The sequence below is a fragment of the Sciurus carolinensis genome, chromosome 2, assembly GCF_902686445.1.
Source record: "Sciurus carolinensis chromosome 2, mSciCar1.2, whole genome shotgun sequence".
Taxonomy (NCBI): domain Eukaryota; kingdom Metazoa; phylum Chordata; class Mammalia; order Rodentia; family Sciuridae; genus Sciurus; species Sciurus carolinensis.
Window position 1 is genome coordinate 168,160,971 of NC_062214.1, and position 19,151 is coordinate 168,180,121.

The 19,151-nt window shown below is 38.6% G+C and overlaps 1 protein-coding gene across 2 annotated transcripts in view; it reads left to right on the forward strand.

Moving 5' to 3' along the window:
• The window catches only part of Exd2 (exonuclease 3'-5' domain containing 2), a 43,663-nt gene that overhangs the window by 6,305 nt on the left and 18,207 nt on the right, over nucleotides 1-19,151 (forward strand). For both annotated transcript variants that reach the window (XM_047542375.1, XM_047542376.1), the window contains 2 exons: nucleotides 7,721-8,120; nucleotides 18,084-18,340. In XM_047542375.1, coding sequence (XP_047398331.1) covers nucleotides 7,767-8,120; nucleotides 18,084-18,340 — 611 coding nt within the window. In that variant the 5' untranslated portion in view covers nucleotides 7,721-7,766. The remainder of the gene's footprint in view (nucleotides 1-7,720; nucleotides 8,121-18,083; nucleotides 18,341-19,151) is intronic.

The window sequence follows — 19,151 nt, forward strand, 5'->3', positions numbered from 1 at the left end:
AATGGTCAGTTCAATTTAAAAAAAGTTTTTAAAAATTAAGTTTGCTCTGAGCTTATATATTATTTTTTTAGTATGTCTATAAAACAATGAATATTGTTTGGATGGTTCATGTTTTCCAAAGGTCCATGTGTTAAAAGTTCAGTTCCTAGGCTGGTGTTCTTGGGAAGTGGTTGAACCTTTTTGGAGGCAGAGCTTAATGGGAGTCCTTAGGTCATTGGGCCATGAGGCAAGCAGTTTGCTCTACCTCATGGCATTCTGCTTTTGCCATCCAACATGCCCTCCAGAGTCTCAAAGCAATGTGTCTTCCTGATCATAGACTGGAACTTCTGAAACTATGAACCAAAATAATCCTTTTTTTCTTGATAAGTTAATTATCTCAGGTATTTTGTTATAGTGCTGGAATGCTGACTGAAAGAGCAATCTTCCTTTCTTATTAAAAAATAGGATAGTTTTAGTATGTCCTGTAAGGGTTGTTGAAAGGATTAAATGAGTAGTATATGCATGAGTATGTACTTCTAAGCTGGTACATTGTGAGTTCAATCCAGCTTTGTGTATATGTGTATGTGGTTATTTATTGTTTTGCATTTTAAAAGTGTATATTGCTATTATGAATGAAATTTCTTCTTTCACATTTTTATAATAGAATTGGTAAATTGTTGCTTTCATATCCATCAAACTTTCTAAATTCTGTTTTAAAAGTTGGCTGATGACTTATTATTTCTTCAGGTGATTCTGATGTAACCATTTGGGAGCTATTGTTTTTATCCATTCTGATTTCTTCTGCCCTGATTCATATGGTCTTCCTCTCTTGGATCTAGGATTGTCTTTTAATTGATCTCCACGCTCTGGTTTTGCCTCTCTCCAATCTAGCACCCACACTGCCACCATGTGATCTTTGACATATTAGCTTGATCCTATCACTCTGTCTTTTCATTTACCTAAAAGACTTTTATCCTGTAGGGTTATATAAGACCCCTTATACTGGTTATGGTGGTGATGCCTGAAATCCCAGTGTCTTGGTAGGTGAGGAGGAGGATCCCAACTTCAAGGCCAGCCTTGGCAACTAAGTGACATCCTGTCTTAAAATAAAAAGTAAGGGCTGAGGGTGTAGCTCCTTGGTAAAGCACCCCTGAGTTTCAGTTCCCAGTGCCGGGGAGAAAAATCAACATAGAAATTATCAATAAGATATTTTTGCATTTTTTTTTGTAGTACATCTTTTAAATTTAATGTGTATTTTATACTTAGCCTACAACTTAAATTTTCTTAAACTTTTACCTATAACCATGATGCTTCTGGCTTTGTTGTCCTTGCACATATTGTTCCCTGCCTGGAGAGACATCTCTTATTTGTGCACCTGGAGGACTTTTGCCCATTTTTTAAAAAAAACATTTTTAGTTGTAGATGAGCACAGTACCTTTATTTCATTTTTTTGTGGTGCTGAGGATCAAACCCACTGCCTAACATGTAGGAGGCAAATGTTCTACCTCTGAGCTACAACCCCAGCCAATCTTGCCCACTTTTTAATACCCATCTCAGGTATCATCTCTCAGCAAGTGTCCCTTGATACAAACTGCCCTTCCTTGTTCTTCCTGTGCTTTATGTGCTTCAGTTGTTGTTGGTGTTATCTCACCAGTTGCAACCTTTTCAGTACATGTATCTCTCATTTGTGAAACCCTGAATATTTTGAAGACAGACTGTGCCTTTTAACTCAGTCTAGTACTGCCTCCCCCCCCCATGGCTGCCTTTTTAAAAAAATTATTTTAAATATTTTTTAAAGCATGATGGATGTTTATTTTATTCATTTATTAAATATGTGGTGCTGAGAATCGAACCCAGTGCCTCACACATGCTAGGCAAGTGCTCTACCCATGAGCCACAACTCCAGCCTCCCACCCCACCCCGTGTCTGCCTTTTTTAAGGTGCTGTATACATGTTTTCTGAATGAGTCCTTTGGCTAGGAAAGGCAAAAACAAAACTCACAAAACCTCTTTCTATAGAAATGAATGAATTAAAACATGTAAGATGATATTTGCTTTGAAAACAAAGTTTCACATATGTATATAAGATCATGTTTTGAGAGGGAAGGCATAGTGAAGCTGCAGACTGGTGTCAGTGGTTGAAATGTTTGACTGAAACATTTATAAGGAAGAAACAAAAGTTTTGAGTTCAAGTGCAAAGTAGAAACTAGAAGTATATAAAATGTGGACTTGATTTTGTATCACTGAATTTTAATTTGCCATAAACTTTATATGTGACCCAACAATGTGTTACTATTACTAAAATTGTATTATTTCCTACCTCATTAATAAAATACAGAGCTCAGACAGTGGGAAGTACTAGTATCAATGTAATCTGCCTCAGTTGGACTGTGTCTCAATATTGAGTACAGACTTGGGTGCCACATTTGAAGAGGTCTGTTGACAAACCTGGAGCCCTTGCCTTCAAGTCTACAAGTTAGGAAGACCTTAAAGGCAGTCCTAAGAGCTGCCTTCATGTATTTGACAGGCTCTCAGGAGGGAGCACACTCTTGTCATTTCAGAGACCAGCTGAGTATCAAAGAGTATTTTCTGTGTAGGAAGCTTTTACAGAATGCAGTGCCTTTTCAACAAAAACTCCTCTTCAGATGACAAAGTCTGTGATTGAAAGTGTTCGGCAGAGACAGGTCATGGTCTGTCAAGATAACCATGGCAAGGAATTTTTAATGGTAGCAACTGTACTTGACTTCTGTATTTTAAGTCAAAGATTCTTTGTTTTCCTTTAATAGGAGTTTTTTGGTTTCTAGAACTGCAGTAATATTAATAGCTAACATTTATTGAACCCTAGTATAGTAGCCAATATGCTAAGTAAATTATAGTGATAATCTTAAGCCTCACAGTAATCCTACGTGGTAGGTACTATCTTTCCTACTTCACAGATGAGGAGACTGAGGTGTAGAAAAAGTTCAGCAAATTGCACAAGTTCATATAGTTAGCAAGTGACAGAGGTTGGATTTAAACCCAGGCTGTTTAACTCTAGGACTCATTTTGTTATAATCTTTCTGAATAATTTTAACACTTAAAATGTGATTTATTCTAGGAAAATAATTAACATGTTTTATTAAGTGGGTATATTTACATTGCCTATCTATGAAGAACACTTAACAAAAAACCTTATTTTTGTAAGTATGAATACATACCACCATAGAATTCTAGACATATACAGAATTTGGAAAAAATTATTCATAGTTTTACTACCCTTGGGAAACTATGCTTAAATGGTGTGATGTTTCCTTATATTAAATGTAAAATTATATAAAATAATTGTGAATATAAAACAAAAAAAATTTAAAATAAGGATTGTAGATTGCTTCAGTCATAGGAACTGTGGAGGCTCCCGGAGCAGGCCCTCAGCAAGGTCTGGTTTCCTCACTCTCAGCCCAGTATTGGATCCTAATGCCAATACAGAGCATCAGGACTCAATAAGGGAAACAATTTTTTTAAAAAATAAACATTCTTATAATCTAATAATTTAATTAGAGACATATATCTTTGACATGTTAATCTAATACCTCAAATTGAGTTTCATTCACTTAATGAAGATTTATTGAGTAATTTCACCTCTAGGCCATTTGTTGGGGATATGGTGGTCAAGAAGCCAGTTGCTTTCTGCTTTCATGGAGTGTGCACTCTGGTGAGAAAGACCATAATCAGGTCAGCAGAGGAAAAATCAGAAATAATTTTGACAACTATAACTCTAAGCACCTACAAGTTATAGAACTTGACCACCATTCCAGAAAGTTCCCTCATACCTGAAATGTTCTCCCTGAGATTTTGGATGATGGGCTTCTTTTTGTCTTTCAAAGCTCAGGTGCAGTATCTCTGCCCTGTACCCCTTTCTGCTCCAGAAGCATCTACTGCTCAGATGTCTTACTATCCACAGAGGTTTTTAGCTGATCTAGAACTTTATATAAATAGAGCCTTTTTTGTATCTGGCCTTTTGTATCTCTCTTGTGTCTGGTTCCTTTCACTCAGCCTGAAGTTATTTGAAATTCACCTGTGTTGTATTTATCAGTTCATTCCTTTTCATTGCTGAGTAGTACTTCCTTATAGGGATGTACCACCTAGGCTTTTTCTAGTTTCTGGTTATGACGAATAAAGATGCTATAACATTCTGATACAAGTCTGTTTGTGGATAGATTTAATTTATCTGTCTTGAGACTCAGAAAACAGTTCTAAATCTGACCCCCTTCATATATTTCAAGTCCTTCTTACCTAGATACTGCAATTTCTCAGTCCATTCTCCGTTCCTCTACTCCATTGTGGTTCTCCCTTTCTCTCTCTGCACTACACTGCACTCTTGGTGACTTCCTAAGACTTATCTTCAGTTCAGTGACTGTGTGTGTCTGATATGGTATTCAACTTGTTTATTGAGTATTGAATTTCAAAATTTTTAAAATATTTTCATACCTAGAATTCTACTTTTAATTTTTTCCTCTTGTTCATGTTTTAGCTAGTATTTTCCTTACCATCTATGAATATTCTTAAAGTCCCTTCAGATCCCAGATAGGCAACTTTTTTTTCTTTTTTTTTTTTTCCAGGGCGGAGAACTGAACTCAGGGCCTTGCGCGTGCTCGGCAAGTGCTCTGCCACTGAGCTAAATCCCCGACCCCAAGAAACTTGTTTGATGGCTCTGTGAACTGATTTTATTGACTTTAGAGGTTTTTTGGGGGGTGTGGAGGTCTGTGGGTACGAGGGATTGAACCCAGGGGCACTCAGCCACTGAGCCATCTTCACAGCCCTTTTTTTGTGTTTTATTTAGTGATGGGGTCTCACTGAGTTGCCTAGGCCTCTCTAAGTTGCTAAGGCTGGCTTTGAACTCTCGATCCTCCTCTCTCAGCCTCCCAAGTCCCTGGGATTACAAGATGTGTGCCACAGTGTCCAGCTTGTTTGGTTTCAATTTATTTGTAATCCCTTTTCTAGGGAATGGTCTTGAACCAGTGTTCTGTGGAAGTCCTCCTAAATACTGATAATGTATCCCATACTTCTGGGATTAACTTCATCTAGCTGCATCTCCCACATACTTCGGTTTCCTCTTCCATTTCTGACACCTGATGATTTCTCTCTTTTTTTATTTTTATCTTTTTAGTGTTTTTCCCCCCAGCATTTGTGTTATTTAGAGTAGGAAAGGGAAGGCTTTTTATATCTACTCAAAATTCTTTTAAACAGATGTCTCTCTACACAAGTTATTTAATCTCATTAAGTCTGTTTCCTTTTCAATAAAAGCACTGGAAAAAATACATATGAAGTACTTAGCACAGTTTCTAGACTAAAGTAAATGTTTAAAAAATAGCATAGCCTGTATAGTACCATTTTTTATTTTTACTGTCATAATTGTGATTCCATTTTTCTATTCCAATAGCCAAATATCTCTATAGACATTATTATACTCCAGGTTGTTGTAAATATAAACTTATTTTAATAAAGTTTATTGAAACTTTTAAAAAGTGATAAAAACAGGAGGCAGTGGGAAACCCTGAGTCATAGAAAAGGTGTGGCAGTCAGGCAGGGTGCAGCAGATTGCTCTGTCTTCGGGCAGTTGAGGTCTGGGGTAGAGCCTACAGGTTGGTAGCTCAGCAACAGTATTTTTGCTAGACTGGCACAATATTTTCTGAAGCTGTAAGTTTGTCACTAATATTTAAAAGTGGTAACATTCCTTGTAAAATTCAGATCTGTGAGTGATCTCGATTAAGCACAGTATCTGACCACAGTGGGCCTTTTTCCCCACACAGGCTCCATCAGCATGTTCTGCGTGGTTGCTGCCCTGTGTTCTTCCTGCCACTGAGGCCAAGGGCCACTGACAAGTTATTGTCACACTTTTCTGATTTTTTTTTTTTTTTTTTTGGGGTGCTGGGGATCGAACTCAGGGCCTTGTGCTTGCAAGGCAAGCACTCTACCGACTGAGCTATCTCCCCAGCCCCCCTTTTTTTTTTTGAACATGGTCTTTCTAAGTTTTTGAGCAGGCCTTGAACTTGCAGTCCTCTTGCCTCAACCTCCCGCATGTACCACTGTGCCCTTGTTTTTAATAGTACAGAAGTAATACTGTAAACTCATTTGTTTATCAAAAATGAGGGAAACAGGAGATACATGGTAAAAGCCACATGTGCTAAGTAAAGGCAAAGGGATTATTTTGTGGTTTGCTGCTTTTATCTACATTAACCTGCCTGGTCCCGTGGGCATTTGTTTGAAACTTCCTTCTGGGCTTCTTTGATATGTTTTATTCAGCTTTTATGCTAAAAGACCTGATAAGAACAATTTTAGAGGAGGAGAAGTTTATTGGGGTCTAATAGTTTCAGAGGCCTCTGTCCATAGCCGGCCAGCTCTGTTGCTCTGGGCCCTAGGTGAGGCAGCATAACAGGCAGAATTCGTGGAGGAGGAAAGCAGCCAACCAGGAAGCAGGAGAGGTGACTTCTCCTCTCACCAAGGACAAAATATATACCCTAAAGGCATGCCCCAGTGACCCCCCACAGCCACACCCTACCTGCCTACAGTCCCCAGCCAGTTAATCTGTCAGGGTTTTAGTGAGCTGATTAGGTTAGGACTTGCATAGCCCAATCCCTTCACCTCTAAACTGTCTTGCATGGTCTCCATATGAGTTTGGGGAACACCTAATATCTAAACCATAATAATATCTGTCACCTTTTTCTTTTTTCATCCCTGTCATTCTTCCCCTTTTGTGCTGCCCCTGCCTTACCTTTTAGTAACCAAGTCAGTTTCTTTGGAGAATGACTGAGCAACGGAAACTTCCATAGCAACAGAAAAGTGTTTATTGAAGCCCATTTCCTGTGTTTCCACTGCCCACACCTTCCAGAAGAGTAAAACAATCTCCCTACCAACTTGCAAATGATTAAGTTTTTTTTTTTTTTGCGGTACTGGGGATCGAACTCAGGGCCTTGTGCTTGCAAGGCAAGCACTCTACCAGCTGAGCTATCTCCCCAGCCCATGATTTTTTTTTTTTTTTTTTTTTTTTTTAATTGAAAAGCAAAACTTTTATTCATCTGGTAGGAGATTAAAGGTTTAGAGTTCAAACACTTTTTTTTTTCCCCATGTGTGTGATACTGGGGATTAAACCCAGGATGTTCTGCTATGAGGTACATCCTCAGCCCTTTTAATTTTTATTTTGAAACGGTCTTGCTAAGTTGCTGAGGCTAGCATCAAACTCTTGCCTCAGTCTCACAAGTAGCTGGAATTGTGAGCTTATGTGACCTTGCCTGGCCATAATGCAAAGGCTTTGAGAAAGACTCATTAACTAATAAATTCATTTAGTAGTAAATCAGCAATCCAAGGTGAAGTTCTAGCTTATTCTGTTTTGATTAATAAGTTTTTTTTTGTGTGTGTGTGTGTGTGTGCTGGGGATCGAACCCAGGGCCTTGTGCTTACACGGCAAGGACTCTACTGAGTGAGCTATCTCCCCAGCTCCGATTAATAAGATTTTATATCATTAAGGGAACCCTGGGTAACTGTCAGAGGGCAAGGGAATGTTTGGTGGGGAGGATGAAGATAGAGATGGAATTAAAAAGCGCAAAAGTAAAAAAATTAAAATATTACTGTTTCATGTGGATATTTGTAGCATTTGTTTTAGTTCTTGGGTGTAAAGATTATAGGTGGAAGATTCTGGGGGAAAACTTGCTTATACATAGGCTTATGTTCTGTTTATAAATATATTTTTGACATTTGTTTTGCAGGTTGTGTGATTAGTAAAATGCTTTCCTAAACAGTATAAAGGTGAAGATGTCTAGACAGAATTTAGTGGCTTTGACAGTGACCACCCTTCTGGGAGTGGCTGTGGGGGGGTTTGTCCTATGGAAAGGCATCCAGCGCCGAAGGAATAAGAGAAGCGATGTGACCCAGGAGCAGCAGCAGCAGCAGCAGGAGCAACAGCAGCAGCAAGTGCCACCGAGGAGGGAGCAGCCTCCTTCAGAAGAGGACCAACTGCCCTCTGATGTTCCCAGAGCCTCATGGGAGGAGAGGATTCTCCATGCAGATGTGATTATGGTGTCTCAGGAGGCAGAGTGGGATCAGATTGAGCCCTTGCTTAGGAGCGAATTAGAAGATTTTCCAGTACTTGGAATCGACTGTGAGTGGGTAAGTTAAAAAGCAAAAGTATTTTAAAACAAAACAAAATGCAAACCTCTTCTGTTTTTCTGACTAGCTGCTTTGGCTGGTCAGGTAGAGGATAGGCTGGCTGGAGAATAAGTTTGTTCTCAATATGTGAGTTGATTTTGGCAGATGGAGCTCCTGCTTTTCTCAGATTAGAGGAATACTTATGATTTTGGATTCTGGAGTTGGATGGACCTACATGAGTTTCCAATTTCACTGCTTATTCTGTGAACTTGAATAAGCTGCTTAGCTTCTTTGAGTCTCAGTTTACTTATTTGTCTATAATAAGGGTATAATGGTACCTATCTCCAGTATAAAGGCTTTAGTAGAGTTTTAACATATAGTAAGTGCTCATTAAATACTATTGCAATCAATATATATATATGTATATATATATATATATATATATTTTTTTTTTTTTTTTTTTTTTTTGCTGGTGATTGATCCCGGGGATGCTTTTAACACTGAGCTACAATCCCCAGTCCTTTTTATTTTTTATTTTGAGACAGAGTCTCACTAAATTGCTCAACATCCAACAAGATTGCTGAGACTGGTTTCAAATTGGCAGTCCTCCTGCCTTAGCCTCCCAAATTGCTGGGATTACAGGTGTGGGCCACCATGTCCAACTTATTGTTGATTTCTGATATATATTGAACTCATGTTGGATGTCACATCTCCCTTCAGACGACTGCACTTCCCAGATTGCCATAATAGAAAAGCTTCAAGGAAAAAAGACATCTGTCCTTGCTAAATTCCTCCATTACTATTCCCTCCCCTGCCGCCCCAGTACTGAGGATTGAACCCCAAGGCACTCTACCACTGAACTACATTCCCGGTTCTTTTTATTTTTTATTTTGAGACAGGGTCTCATGTTTAGACTGGCCTTGAACTTGCAGTCCTTCTGCCTCAGCCTCCTAGGAAGCTGGTATTACAGGTGTGCAGCACCACATCCTGCTTTTTTTTTTTTGGTAATTTAAATTCATGAAAGACTGTTGAATTTTATCAAATGCTTTTTCTGTATTTCTTGAGATAGTTGTGTAACTTTTCTTCTTTATTCTGTTGTGTTTCAAAATACATTGATTTTCAAAATCCAACTTCACTATGATTTCTTATTCTTTTTAAATGTTGCTAAATTACTTTATTTTTTTTAAATTTTAAATTAATTATTATTATTCTTGTTTCTTGGTATAGTGGCTTTCAACAACTGAGCTACATCCCTAGCCCTTTTTTAAAATTTTGAGATAGGGTCTAAACTTGTGATCTTACCTTAACCTCCCTGGGATTACAGGCCTGTGCCACCATGCCCAGCTGGCTAATGATTTTTAGAGGAATTAAAAAAATCAATGTGGGAGCTGAGGTTGTGTCTCAGTGGTAGAGCATTTGCCTATCATGTGTGAGGCACTGGGTTCGATTCTCAGCATCACATAAATAAATTAATAAAACAAAGGTCCATCAACATCTAAAAAAAATCTTTAAAAAAATCTATGGGAATGGTATTGTTCTATAACTTTCCTTTCTCGAAGTGGCCTTATTAGGCTTTGATAAAACCTATGCAGACAAAACAAAATGTTATACAACAGGTATCAATATTCCCTATTTTCTGTTTTCTAGAAGAGTTTGTGTAAGATCTACATTTTTTTTTTTCCTTAAATGTTTGGTTAGAGTCTACTGGTGAAGCCATCTGAAATTTTCTTTTAAGGGAAGTTTTTAAATTATGGATACAATTTCTTTTAAGAGTTATGAGCTATTCATATTTTCTGTTTTCATGTCTCGGTTTTAGCAACTTTTGTGTTTGGTGCTGGGGATTAAATCTGGGGCCTCGAGCATGCTAGGCAAGCACTCTGCCACTGAGCCACATCTCCAGTGTCTCAGTTTTGGTAAATTATTTTTTATTTTTTATTTTATTATTTTTATGGAAATACATTCAAAAGTTTAAATTATTTGCATACGCTTATCTATAGTATCCTCTGACAATTGTTTTCCTGTTTCATAAATAATGTAAAAATGTCTTTTTCATTCCTGACTTTGCTATTCACTCTTCTCTCCTTTTCTCTTGATTATTTCTTCCATGAGTTTAGTCTTTTCAAAGAAACAGCTTTTAACTTTGTTGATCTTCTTTGAAGTTTGTGTTCTATTTCATTAAGTTCTGCTCTATTATTTCTTTCCTTCTACTTTCTCAAGTAGAATTTCTTTTTCTCCATTTATTCTTTAGCCTGCTTTAATCCAACATCTTTCGATAATGTTTCATTCATGAATCAAGTTGAAGACTTGCTTTTTAATCCAGTGGACACTTGGATTCTCAAAAGCATCTTCACGACTCCTTCTCAATACTAGGCTTGGCCTTCATACACTCGCGTTCTCCTGTCTGCTCTTACTCTTCTTTCCTCTTGGTCCTTTCTTTCTTCTGTGAGTGCTGGCGATCAAACCCAGGACCCTGTACATGCCATTCGGGTGCTGTACTATTGAACTACACCCTTTCCCCCTCTTTTTTTCCTTTTTTGAACTCCCTTCTACTTGGCATCTAAATATTGAAGGGGCTCCAGCTTTGTTTATCTACCCCAGAAATGACAAACTCTGATGCCTACAAGGTCAAAATGGGCAAGGTGAATGAGTGACACAGAGTGATGGTATTTTCAAATATGTTTAAATTCATAAAGAAACATGATCCCTCTCATTTTCTCTTTTCTTTCATTTTTTTAAATTGGTACTGAGAATTATACCCAGGGGCCCTTTATCACGGAGCCACATCCCCAGACCTTTCTCTTGTTTTCCTTTTTTTCACAGAACTGGAGATTGATCCTAGGGGTGTTCTTCCACTGAAACTCAATCCCTTTTTATTTTGAGACTGTCTCACTAAGTTGCTTTCAGGCATGCGCTACCACACCCAACTCATTTTTTCTTTAAACACAGGGCCTCTAAGGGCTATCTTTCATTTTCCTACTATTTTTGAGAGAGATGTGGATCCTGAGAAACAGTGGTGTACAAATATGAGGACAGTTGCCTTCAGTGTTAAGAAGATACTATGGTGAATTCCAATTAATGCCTCATATAAATGAAGAAGCTGCTGTTTTTGTTTAAGCCAACTATTGCTAGATTGTTCAGTTCTTGAAAGAGAAATTTGGAATATAAATTTTTTAAAATGTGAACTCTACTAATTTAAAAATTCTGGCATAAGTTTTCAAATATGTGGAGACCGAAAGAGAATGAATATGCGTATATACATAAATGTCTAAAAAAATAAGAATAAAAATAAATGTCTATAGGTCAGCAGGTCCATGGGGCACTAATTGATTCCCTATAATTTATGTTCTTTTCTTATGATCTCATCTAATTTTATAGCTTTGGATGTCATTGATATGTTGATTAGTCTCAAAAATAGGATGCCAGCCTTTTACATCTACCTACCTACTTGACATCTGCCCTTAAATGTCTAATAGTCCTTTCAAATTTAACATGTCCCTGCCAGGCACAGTAGTACACACTTGAAATCCCAGTTACCCAGAAGGCTGAGGCAGGAGGATCACAAGTTCAAGAACAGCCTGGGAAATTCAGGGAGATACTATCTCAAAATAAAATTTTGAAAAAGAGTTAGGAATGTACCTCAGTGATAGAGTGTTTGCCTAGCATGTGTGAGGCCCTGGGTTTAATCCCTAGTACCACAAAAATAACAACAAAAATCTCAATATGTTCCTAATAGAACTCTGTATTTTTCTTCTCAAATATATAATCCCCACTCTTCTGTACCTTTAAGATTATGACAATCAGGGAGACCTTCTCTCTAAGAGTTGTCCCATGGTGATAAAATTTAACATCAGACAAATAGGCAGTTATAGTATGTTAAATTTTTTAACATACTATAGTATGTTAATATATGTTTATAGTATGTTAATTTTCTTGGCAAGATATATGAAATTTCAAAAAAATGGTTGACCAGAACAAGAATTAGTACAGCATGCTTCCACATAGAGGCATGAGATACCGGATACCCCTGAATTGCCCATGGTGATGTACAGAGCAATTGCCCATGGTGGTGTACAGAGCATCTGTACAAATGGGGAACCTTGGGGCTGGGGAGATAGCTCAGTTGGTAGAGTGCTTGCCTTGCAAACACGAGGCCCTGGGTTCAATCCCCAGCACCGCAAAAAAAAAAAAAAAGATTGGGGAACCTTGTTTTAGAAGCCATTTGCCTTTTGCCTTTGGAGGTAGAGATGAGGATGTTCCTAAGTACCTTCTGGCTCCCTCATTCCTGCCTGATCTTTTCTGGAGACTTACTGCATATGTCCCTGCTTAAGAAATGCAAATAATTGATGTGATAAAGACTGAGCTAAATAAAGGTCATTTTCCCAAGAGTATCCTTCTGCAGGCCTAGTCTTCAGGCCTGCTTGTTCACTCCTTTCTTCTTATGGTTAACCCCTCCTTCCCACTTAGCAAGTATTATAAATGCTACTTCCAACATATATTTTGAATCTGTCTACTTCTATGTATCTCCCCTGCTCTTTCCTTATCCCAAGCCTCAAGTATCTCTCATCTGAACTATTGCAGTAGCCTCCTGACTGGCCTGCTCGCTTTGACTCTTCTGCACCTGCAATTTTTCTTTATGTAGTAGACAAAATGGTCTTTTAGCCTGGCATGGTGGTGCACACCTCTAATCCCAGTGGTTCAGGAGACTGAGACAGGAGGATTGAGAGTTCCAAGCCAGCTTCACAGCAACTTAGCGAGGTCCTAAGCAACTCGGTGAGACCCTGTCTCTAAATAAGATATAAAAAAGGGCGGGGTTGTGGCTAAGTGTCCCTGACTTCACTCTCTGGTACCAAAAAAAAAAAAAAAAAAAAAAAAAAGTCTTTTAAAATTGCAAATCAGGGCTGGGGTTGTAGATCAGTGGTAGAGTGCTTGCCTAGCATGCCTGACGCCCTGGGTTGGATCCCCAGGACCACCATCACAAAAAAAGCAAGTCAGATCATGTCAGTCTTCTGTTTAAAAACCCTTCCATCTCTCAGAATAAAATCCAGATGTCTTAGTTACATTCTCTTAAGGACTTAAAAGCTTTCTGATTTTGTCTCCTTACTTTCTTCCCATCCTCTTCTTATTATTCTCCAGCCACACAGGGCCACTTGAACAGGGAAAACTTATTCCTATATCAAAGCCATAGTCTAAATTTAACTGATTTGTGAACTCCACAGACTAAGAGTATTCCTTTAACCTGTGCCAGCCCAGAATATGGTCCCATATCATTCTTTACTCTCTGCCGCCATCATGGGGTCATTTAAAGATTCCTAGGCCTTGTCAGAGACTTAACAGCTTCCAGTTTAATACTTCAGAATACTGAAGCTAAAATGGATTATCCTTTGACTCTCAGGAAGAAAGTTCTCTAACCCCATGTTCTCTAAATGAATCACCAAAACACAGAAGAGTGTTGGAAGTTTCATCTATAATGACTGATTGCATCATTCATTTTAAATTGTTACTTTTGTGTATATTTAATAGTGTATACAGGGATAGGAGTGTAGCTCAGTGATAAAGCACATCCTTAAAATGCATGAGGCCCTCTGTTCAATCCCCAGTCCAAAAATATGTATGTATATTATAGTAGTATCACATTACATGTATGTGACTTATAAATAAATATATGTGTACAGTCATGTGTCACTTATTGAAAAGAATATATTCTGAGAAATGCTTCATTAAGCAATTTTGTCATTGTGTGAGCATCAGAACGTATACTTACACAAACCTAGATGGTGTCGGTTAGTCACTTGATGTGGCCTTTTGATGCAATCCAGAGGTGCCATAAGCAGGAGATTATATGAAGCTGCTACTGGAGTACATGGCATAGTGTCTTACAGTAAACTTTTTTTTTATAAGTAGGAGTACAGTCTAAAATAACAATAAAAATGTGGTGTACATAAACTAGTAACATAGTAGTTTGTTGTTGTCGTTTTTGCAGTATTAGAGAAAATCCAGGTATGTTTTATCACTGAGCCTTATCCCCAGCCTTTTTTGTTTTGTCTTGCTAAGTTGCTGATGCTGACTTTACACTTGTGATCCTCCTGCCTCAGCCTCCTCTGAGTCCCTGAGATTACAAGTATGCACCATCACTCCTGGCTTGTTCATTTATTATTATCAAGTCTTATGTACTGTACATAGTGGTGTGTTTAAATATGTATTTTTATTTTTAAATTACATAATTTTGCATATTTATGGGGTACAGTATGATATCTCAATACTTTAATACATTGTGTAATGATCAGATCAGTGTAATAGACATATTCATCACCTCAAATTTATCATTTCTTTGTGTTGGGTATGCTTTAATTTTTTACAACTGGCATTGCAGTAAGTTTGTTCATATCAGCATCACCACAAACACATGAGTAATGCTTTGGGCTATAATGTTATAATGGCTGTATGTCCATCACTAGGTGATAGGAATTTTTCAGCTCCATTATAATTGCATGGGACCACCATTGTATATGTGACCCATTATTGACTGAAACATTATATGGCGTATGACTATATTATATATATTTCAAATGTTTTATATGGGTTAAATATTTTTAAAAAACCCCTGAGATCACAGGATTAAATGATGATAATGAAATAAAGCAAAAGGGGGAGATATGAGAAATAAAAACTGGGAGTCTTATTTTTTAAGCCAAATTGCCTTTCCCAGAAAATTACACTTCAGTTATACATTCAATATAAATTAGAATCATAATTATATATTTGAATGCCTAATGAGTAAACTTTGATTAAAATTTATTGGATCTTCAACACAATCCAGAAGCACTGTTAAAAAGGCAATTCAGTCTATGTATGTTGTATGTATGTGTGTGTGTATGTGTGTATCTAGTTGTTTATTTATCGAACCTGAAACTATAAAGATGTGCAAAGGTCCAGACTTAAGAATTTGCAGTGAGTTTTAGACCAAATTATCAGTACTACATATTAGTAGAGATCTATGGCTTTTTCTTAGGCTTAGCAGATACACACTGGGTATCCATAATCTGAAAATCCCAAATACTACAAAATCTGAAAATTTTTGAGTGCTGACATGATACAAGTGGGAAGTTCCACACCTGATCTCAAGTGACAGGTCACTGCCAAAATGCATCTATGCTAAAAATATTGTACAAAATTACCTTTAGTTTGTGTATGTATATAAAGTATATATGAAACATAAATGACTCTTGTTTAGACTTGGGTCTCATCTTCAAGATATCTCCTTATGTATGTAAATATTCCAAAAATCTGAAAAAAAAAATCTAAATCTAAAACACTTCTGGCATCAAGCTTTTTGAATAAGGGATATTCAACCTGTATTAAAAAGGGAGAAAACTGCTCATTAATCAAAAGGTCAGTTTTGATTACAGAACAAAAATCGATAGGTTTCTTTTTGTGTTTTGTTTTGTTTTTTTGGTTACTGGGGATTGAACCCAGGGGCACTTAACCACCGAGCCACATCTCTGGCCCTTTTTATTTTTAATCTGAGATGGGTTCCCGCTAAGTTGCTTAGGGCCTCACTAAATTGCTGAGGGTAGCCTTGAACTTGTGATCCTCCTGCCTCAGCCTCCTGAGTCACTTGAGACTACTATGTCACCACATCCAGCAGTAGTCATATTTCTTCTGAGTCTTTCAGACCTTGGCTAAGTCCCAAGAGATAGATGACAAAGAGTTCACACTAGCATAGTTTCTTTTAAGGGTCTAGAACTACAATTCATTTGTAAAGCAGTGCCTGAGAAGAAATTCTAAGGTTCATATGAGTTAAATCATGGTTTTACCCAGCATTAAGGTAGAATTTGAGGGCCAAGACTCTCAACTTTTGTTTCTAACAGCAATTCTGTGATGCTCTTTTCTCTCTGTGACTCTCTGTTGGTTGCCTCAACTATGAAATATTCCTCCTGATTACTTGTGACACTTGAATCACTCCTTTGGCATTCACCGTGTCATTTTCTGTGTTTGTGAGTTTGTGTTTGTACGTCCACTGCTCCACCTGTAAGGTTGTAAGTTCCTGAGTCAGGAACCGCGCATGCATAACCATGTCCGAGATGGCACTGTGCAGTACCTTGCACACAGGCAGTATGGCAGTGAGAGAGCCACACTGTTCTAAAGCAGAGTCTTTCAGCCTCCCCATCTTTCAAATTTTGGGCAGGTGATTCTTTGTTGTGAGCAGCCAGTCTACACATTGTAGGTTGTTTAGCAGCATTCTGGCCAGTGTGCTCCCTTCCCCTAGACGTGACAGCCAAGAATTTCTCCAGACGTTGCCAAATTTCCCTTGGGGGGCAAAAATCACTGTTGTTTGAGAGGTACTGTTCTAGAGACTGGGAAATTTTGGCTATAGCCCTGGTTTGTCATTCTGTCATCATAGTTCGTTAAACTGCTTCACCTGTAGGCCTGAAGTTTCCTCTCCTGAAATGTGAGAAGGATTGAAATTTATTGGGGTCCCATGGATAGTTTTTTGTTTTTGGTACTGGGGTTGAACCTAGTACCATTACCACTGAGCTGTATCCCCATTCCTTTTTTTTTTTTGTACCAGGTATGTATTGAACTTGGGGACACTTGATCACTCAGCCACATCCCCAACCCCATTTTGTATTTTATTTAGAGGGTCTCACTGAGTTGCTTAGCGCCTAGCCATTGCTGAGGCTGGCTTTGAACTCGCGTTCCTCCTGTCTCAGCCTCCCCAGCCTCTGGGATTACAGGCATGTGCTACTGCCCTAATTCCCACTCCTTTTTACTTTTTATTTTGAGACAGGATGTCTTTTAAGTTTCTCAGGCTGGCCTTCCACTGTGATCCTCCTGCCTTAACCTCCTGAGTTGCAGAGATTATGGGCCTGAACCACTATGCTTAGCATTCCATGGATAGTTTTAGGGATTCTTTAAACTCTTGAAAGTATATGTGAATTTTGTATGTAAGTTTTTCTAGGGATAACATTTTTAGCTTTTAGTATTTTCTCAAATTGACCTATGACCTCCAAAAGATTAAAACTAGAACTAAATATAGTTAATACATGAAATTATTTTTATCTCTTAAGATATAAAGGGGGGCTGGGGAGATAGCTCGGTTGGCAGAGTGCTTGCTTTGTAAGCACAAGGCCCTGGTTCAATCCCCAGCACCCAAAAAAAAAAAAAAAAAAGATATAAAGGTCCTAGCTGGGCACGGTGACACACGCCTGTAATCCCAGGTGCTTGGGAGTTTGAGGCAGGAGGATCTCAAGTTCAAAGCCAGCCTCAGCAATGGTGAGGCGCTAAGCAACTCAGTGAGACTCTGTCTCTAAGTAAAATACAAAATAGGGCTAGAGATGTGACTCAGTGGCCGAGTGCCCCTGAGTTCAATCCCTGGTACACTAACTAGATAGATATAGATAGATAGATATAAAGGTCCTAACTTAATGTTCAATATCCATTTTTATCTTTATGATCCCTGTTTGTGGGTAGGAAATGCTGAGAAAGCATTTTCTGCCTCCAGGGTTTGTTTCGTTGGCAGGTACCACTCCCTGCCTCTTTTAAAAAGTCAGCTTTCGAGACTGCAGTAGCAAGGTGAGTGGAGTTGCTGGCATGTGTGTCAGAGTCTGGATAATGAAGAGAACTTCGTCATTTGGCATTCTGCTCCTCAGCCCTCTTTTCTTAGCACTGCATTGGACTCTGCCAGTGTGTGTTCCAGAGTGCCTCTTTGTCAGCTGGCCACTATTTATGGACTGCTCATGTTTCAGGGCCTGGAGTTGGGCCCTTGGGAAGCTTTATTTAGGTCATTGCTTCACAAGGTCCATTGTGTTTGTTCATACTTGCTTTCCTTGGATTTAACTCCAAATCTGGTTGACTTCTCCCCTTGGGAAGCAAACGATGTGCCTCTTAGCCTTACACACATACCGCACCCCCCAGTTTTATGTTGTGCTTACCATTCTGTAGTGGTATGAACCACAGATCACAGTCTGTCTTGCTCTGTTACAGGTGAATTTGGAAGGCAAAGCCAGTCCTCTGTCACTCTTACAGATGGCCTCACCAAGTGGCCTCTGTGTCTTGGTTCGCTTGCCCAAGCTGATCTGTGGAGGTAAAACACTACCAAGAACGTTATTGGACATTTTGGCAGATGGCACCATTTTAAAAGTCGGAGTGGGATGTTCAGAAGATGCCAGCAAGCTTCTGCAGGATTATGGCCTCATCGTTAGGGGGTGCCTGGACCTCCGATATCTGGCCATGCGACAAAGGTATGATTTATATGAATGCTAGGATACTCATAGCTGTGGGGCAAACATTTTAGCAAGATTTGTAGATTACTAGGAATCAGTAATGAAACGTTCGAAATTCTTTAGAAACTGAGAGGATTCTGAGGTGCATATTAAACTTGTAAGGGGATTATTTCAACTTCTGAGACCACTTTAGTTACCTAGAATTTGTCATTTTTGTGTGCCTTGTGCATGCTAGACAAACACTGTAACACTGAGCTATATCCCCAGGTCTTTTTAATTTTTTTGAGACAGGGTCTCACTGAGTTTCCCAGGCTGACCTCAAACTTGGGATCCTCCTGCCTCAGCCTCTTGAGTAGCTGGGATTATAGGTGTGTGCACCGTGCCTGAGGAATTTGTCCTTTTTGGTGAAATGTTAATAAGGTATCACTGTAAATTATAAGTTACAAACTGATGATCCCACTGGTTAAATTAGGGCTGCAGCTCCTCCCCCCCCCCACATGAAAATTTTAAAAATTCAATTTTAAATCCTGAAGATTTAATTGTAAGTATCAGTATTTCTGGCTTCCGTTGAAAATTTAGATGAGTCCAGGGCAATAATGGGCCAGGTAGTGACTGTCCCCTTTAGATGAACATGCTCTTTTAAATTCATCAGAGTTCCCACCATTCCCTTGTAACCCTGGCTCATCCTGATAAGCATTTGAGTTTGCAAACCTTGTTTTAGGCTAAAAATTGGTAGAACCAGCCCTTGTCTAGGAGGAAGAGTGATTTCCCTTTCCCTTAGACGTCTATTCCTATGGAAATTCTATTTCAACTTGTTTTTTCCAGGGGT